General features: G+C 38.1%; 1 protein-coding gene across 1 annotated transcript; it reads left to right on the plus strand.

Annotated features, from left to right (window-relative positions):
• Nucleotides 1-237: 237 nt before the first annotated feature.
• On the plus strand, nucleotides 238-1,723 carry MTRNR2L7 (MT-RNR2 like 7). Its single transcript, XM_033209000.1, has one exon. It carries the CDS (start codon nucleotides 1,122-1,124, stop codon nucleotides 1,194-1,196), a length of 75 nt encoding a protein of 24 aa, XP_033064891.1. The 5' UTR covers nucleotides 238-1,121; the 3' UTR covers nucleotides 1,197-1,723.
• The last annotated feature ends 3,890 nt before the right edge of the window (nucleotides 1,724-5,613 follow it).

Here is a 5,613-nt window from a genome sequence, read left to right on the forward strand (position 1 = left end):
TTCCACATCTTTGCTGTTGTGAATGGTACTGTGATGAACATACATAAGGATGTATCTTTACGGTAGAGCAATAAGAGATCTTTAAGGGAGTGCTCAATATGAAAACAAAAGACTGTTACTGGCCACCACAAAAACACACTTAACTACATAGACATTCTATGAAACTTAACTACACACTTCTCTGAAAATATTGTCAAACTATCTTAATCAAACCATTTACCTTAAACAAAGGTATAGGCAATAGAAATTTTTACCCTGGCACAATAGACATAATACCATAAGGGAAAGATGAAAGAACTGTATCAAGCACTAAAAAGCAAAGACAAGCCCTTATACCTTCTGCATAATGTATTAACCAGAAATAACTTTACACAGAGAACTACAGCCAAGTTCCCCAAAACCAGCCACACTACCCAAGAACAGCTGAAAGAGCATACTCACCTATGTGGCAAAATAGTGGACAGATTCATGAGTAGAAGTGAGAAGCCTACGGAGCCTGGTGATAGCTGGTTGTCCAAGATAGACTCTTAGTTCAACTTGAAGCTCACCCACAGAATTACGTAATCTACCTGTAAGTTTAACTGTTAGTCTAAAGAGGGACAGATCTTTAGACCCTAGGAAACAACCTCCCTACAGAGAATAAAAAATACTACCACCACAGTTGGCCCAAAAGCAGCCAACAATTAAGAAAGTGTTTAAGCTTAACATCAAACTATCTTAAATTCTAATCACTCTACTGAATTCCTAACATCACATTGGACTAATCTATTACTTAATAGAAGCAATAATGTTAGTATAAGTAACGTGAAGACGTTCTCCATTGCATAAGCTTACATCAGACCAGAATAATCCACTGACAGTTAACAGCCTAATATTAATAAACAATATAATAAACACCCTATTATTTACACTGTTAACCCAACACAGGTATGCTGTAAGGAAAGATTACAAAAAGTAAAAGGAACTTGGCAAATCACACCCCACCTGTTTACCAAAAGCACACCTCTAGCATTACCAGTATTTGAGGCACTGCCTGCCAGTGACATTTGTTCAATGGCCGCAGTATCCTGACCGTGCAAAAGTAACATAATCACTTGTTCCCTAAGTAGGGACTTGTGTGAATGGCTGCAGGAGGGTTCGGCTGTCTCTTACTTTTAATCAGTGAAATTGACCTATCCATGAGGAGGCAGATATAAACAAATAAGACGAGAAGATCCTACAGAGCTTTCATTCATTAATGCAAATTAAAACTCAAACAAGCCTACAGGCTATGGCCTACTATTCCTGCATTAAAAATTTTGGTTGGGGTGACCTTGGAGCATAATTCAACCTCTGAGCAACCTACACTAAGACCACACTAGTCTAGGTGAGTTAATACATATTGACCCAATAATTTGATCAACAGAATAAGGTACCCTAGGGATAACGGCACAATCCATTCTAGAGTTCACATTGACAACAGGGTTTATGACCTTGATGTTAAATCAGGACATCCTAATAGTGTAGCCACTATTAAGGGTTCGTTTGTTCAATGATTAAAGTCGATTAACATGATCTGAGTTCAGACCAGTATAATCCAGGTTGGTTTCTGTCTATTTAGCATTTCTCCTAGCACAAAAGGACAAGAGAAATAGGGTCCCTTTCATAAAGTGCCCTCGCTCCATAGAGGAGGCTATCTCATTCTAAAAAAATCATCACACACCCTACCCACAAACAGGGTTTGTTAAGATGGCAGAGCCCAGCAATTGGACAAATCTTAAAACTTTGTAATCAGAAGTTGAACCCCTCTTCTTAACTACATGCTATAATTAACCTTCTCCTACTCATTATCCCCACTCTTATCACTAAAGCATTCCTTACGCTCATCAAATGAGAAATCTTAGGCTACATACAACTATGCAAAGGACCCAACATTGTAGGTCCCTATGGGCTGCTTCAACCATTTGCTGATGGAATAAAGAACAACAAAGAACCCTTATAGCCCTCACCATCTACTATTATTCTTTATATTATTGCTCCAACAATAGCCCTTTCTATTGCTCTCCTCTTATGAACCCCCTCCCTATACCAGATCATCTAATTAATTTTAATATAGGCCTCCTATTTATACTAGTCACATCAAGCCTAACCATCTACTCTATTCTATGATCAGGATGAGCATCTAATTCAAAATATGCACTAATCCACGCATTATGTGCTATGGCCCAGACAATTTCATATGAGGTCACCCTAGCCATTATCCTATTATCAGTCCTACTGATAAATGGCTCATTTAACTTACATACACTCATCACAATACAATAATTCTTATGACTGCTCCTACCATCATGGCCTTTAGCCATAATATGATTTATCTCCACATTTCTATGAAAATGCTTCCATGAAAGCTGTAAACACTGTAAAGGAGCTACACAATAAAGTCTGCTTAATAACCAGGTAACAACATAATAACAGAATCAAATCCACACATATCAATATTAACCTTGAATGTAAATAAGCTAAGTGCACCAATGAAAAGGCATAGAATGGCAAGCTGGATAAAGAAGCAAGAGCAAAATATGTACTGTTTTCAAGAGACCCATCTTACCTGCAATTACACCTATAGGCTCAAAGTAAAGGAAAAAGACAAGTCTACCAAGCAAATGGAAAACAAATAAAAGCAGGAGCTGCTATTCTAATTTCAGACAAAACAGACTTTAAACCAACAACAATCAAAAAAGATAAAGAACAGCATTACATATGGTAAAGGGTTCAATTCAATAAGAATACTTAATTATACCCAAAACTGAGTGTAAAAGGAATATACCTTAACATACTAAAAGCAATATGTGACAGACTCACAGGTAATATCATACTGAACGGGGAAAAACTAAAATCTTTCCTCTTAGATTTGGAACACAACAAGGATGTCCATTTTCACTACTATAATTTAACATAGTACTGAATGTCTAGCTGGAGCAATTAGACAAGAGGAGTAAATTAATGGAAAATATCTAATAATCTGATTTAAAAATGGGAAAACAAGTTTGAATAGACATTTCTCAGAAGAAGATATACAAATGACAAACAGGGCTATGAAAAAGTGCTCACCATCATTGATCATCAGAGAAATGCAAATGAAAACTACATTGAGATATCACCTCATCACAATTAAGATGGTTTTTATCCAAAAGTCAGGCAATAGTAAATGCAGGCAAGGATGTGGAGAAAAGGGAACCCTTGCACATTGTTGGGGGGAATGTAAATTAGTACAAACACTTTGGAGAAAAATTTGGAGGTTTATCAAAAATCTGAAAATAGAGGTACTTTATGATTCAGCCATTGCACTCCTAGGTATATACCCACAACAAATCAGTATATCAAAATGATATCTGCACTCCCATGTTTATTGCAGCATTATTCACAATAGTCATGATTTGGAAGCAACCCAAGTGTTCACGAACAGATGAATGGATAAAGAAAATGTGGTACGTATACACAATGCAGTACTATTTAGCCATAAAAAATTATGAGATTCTGTCATTTGCAACACCATGGATGGATGAAACTAGGTAATTATGTTAAGTGAAATAAGCCAGACACAGAAAAACAAACTTCACATATTCTCACTTATTTGTGGGAACTAAAAATTAAAACGATTGAATTAATGGGGACAGAGAGTAGAAGGATGGTTACCAGAGGCTGGGAAGGGTGGGGAACAGGGTGACAGTGAGTTGGGGATGGTTAATGGGTACAAAAAATAGAAAGAATGAATAAAATCTAATACTAATGGATGGCATCCTGAGCAAGATGGCTGAATAGGAACAGCTCCAGCCTCCAGCTCCCAGCATGAGTGAAACAGAAGACAGGTGATTTCTCCATTTTCAACTGAGGTGCAGACCAACACCTCATACCTCACACGGCTGGGCACACCTCTGAGATGAAGTTTACAGAGCAAGAATCAGAGAGCAACACTCGCTGTTCAGCAATATTCTATCTTCTGCAGCCTCTGCTGCTGATACCCAGGCAAACAGGGTCTGGGGTGGACCTCAGGCAAACCCCAACAGACCTGCAGCTGAGGGTCCTGACTGTTAGAAGGAAAACTAACAAACAGAAAGGACACCCACACCAAAACCCCATCAGTACGTCACCAGCATCAAAGACCAAAGGCAGATAAAACCACAAAGATGGGGAAAAAGCAGGGGAGAAAAGCTGAAAATTCAAAAAATCAGAGCGCATTTCCCCCTCCAAAGGAATGAAGATCATCGCCAGCAATGGATCAAAGCTGGACAGAGAATGACTTTGACGAGTTGAGAGAAGAAGGCTTCAGTCGAACAAATTTCTCAGTGCTAAAGGAGGAACTATGTACCCAGTGCAAAGAAACTAAAAATCTTGAAAAAAGAATGGAAGAATGGATAACTAGAATAATTAATGCAGAGAAGGCCATAAACAAACTGACAGAGATGAAAACCATGACATGAGAATTATGTGACAAATGCACAAGCTTCAGTAACCGACTCTATCAACTGGAAGAAAGAGTATCAATGATTGAAGATCAAATGAATGAAATGAAGCAAGAAGAGAAGTCTAGAGAAAAAAGAGGAAAAAGAAAGGAGCCTCCAAGAAATATGGGATTATGTGAAAAGAAAAAATCTATGTCTGATCGGTGCGCCTGAAAGTGAGTGGGAAAATGGAACCAAGTTGGAAAACACTCTGCAGGATATCATCCAGGAGAACTTCCCCAACCTAGTAAGGCAGGCCAACATTCAAATTCAGGAAATACAGAGAATGCCACAAAGATACTCCTCGAGAAGAGCAACTCCAAGACACATAATTGTGAGATTCACCAAAGTTGAAATGAAGTAAAAAATGTTAAGAGCGGCCAGAGAGAAAGGTCGGGTTACCCACAAAGGGAAGCCCATCAGACTAACAGCAGGTCTCTTGGTAGAAACGCTACAAGCCAGAAGAGAGTGGGGTCGATATTCAACATTCTTAAAGAAAAGAATTTTCTTTTTTTTTTTTTTTTTTTTATTTTTTATTTTTTATTTTATTCCTTAGGTAATTTTATTTATTTATTTTTTTTATTATACTTTAAGTTCTAGGGTACATGTGCATGACGTTTATATCATGTATAACTCCCCAATGCAATCCCTCCCTCCTCCCCCCTCCCCATGATAGGCCCCAGTGTGTGATGTTCCCCTTCCCGAGTCCAAGTGATCTCATTGTTCAGTTCCCACCTATGAGTGAGAACATGCGGTGTTTGGTTTTCTCTTCTTGTGATAGTTTGCTAAGAATGATGGTTTCCAGCTGCATCCATGTCCCTACAAAGGACGCAAACTCATCCTTTTTGATGGCTGCTAGCCATAAGTAGAAAGCTGAAACTGGATCCTTTCCTTACCCCTTATACGAAAATCAATTCAAGATGGATTAGAGACTTAAATGTTAGACCTAATACCATAAAAACCCTAGAAGAAAAGAATTTTCAACCCAGACTTTCAAATCAAGCCAAACTAAGTTTCATAAGTGAAGGAGACATAAAATCCTTTACAGACAAGTAAATGCTTAGAGATTTTGTCACCACCAGGCCTGCCCTACAAGAGACCCTTAAGGAAGCACTAAACATGGAAAGGAACA

The sequence above is a fragment of the Trachypithecus francoisi genome, unplaced genomic scaffold, assembly GCF_009764315.1.
Source record: "Trachypithecus francoisi isolate TF-2019V2 unplaced genomic scaffold, Tfra_2.0 Lachesis_group9, whole genome shotgun sequence".
Taxonomy (NCBI): domain Eukaryota; kingdom Metazoa; phylum Chordata; class Mammalia; order Primates; family Cercopithecidae; genus Trachypithecus; species Trachypithecus francoisi.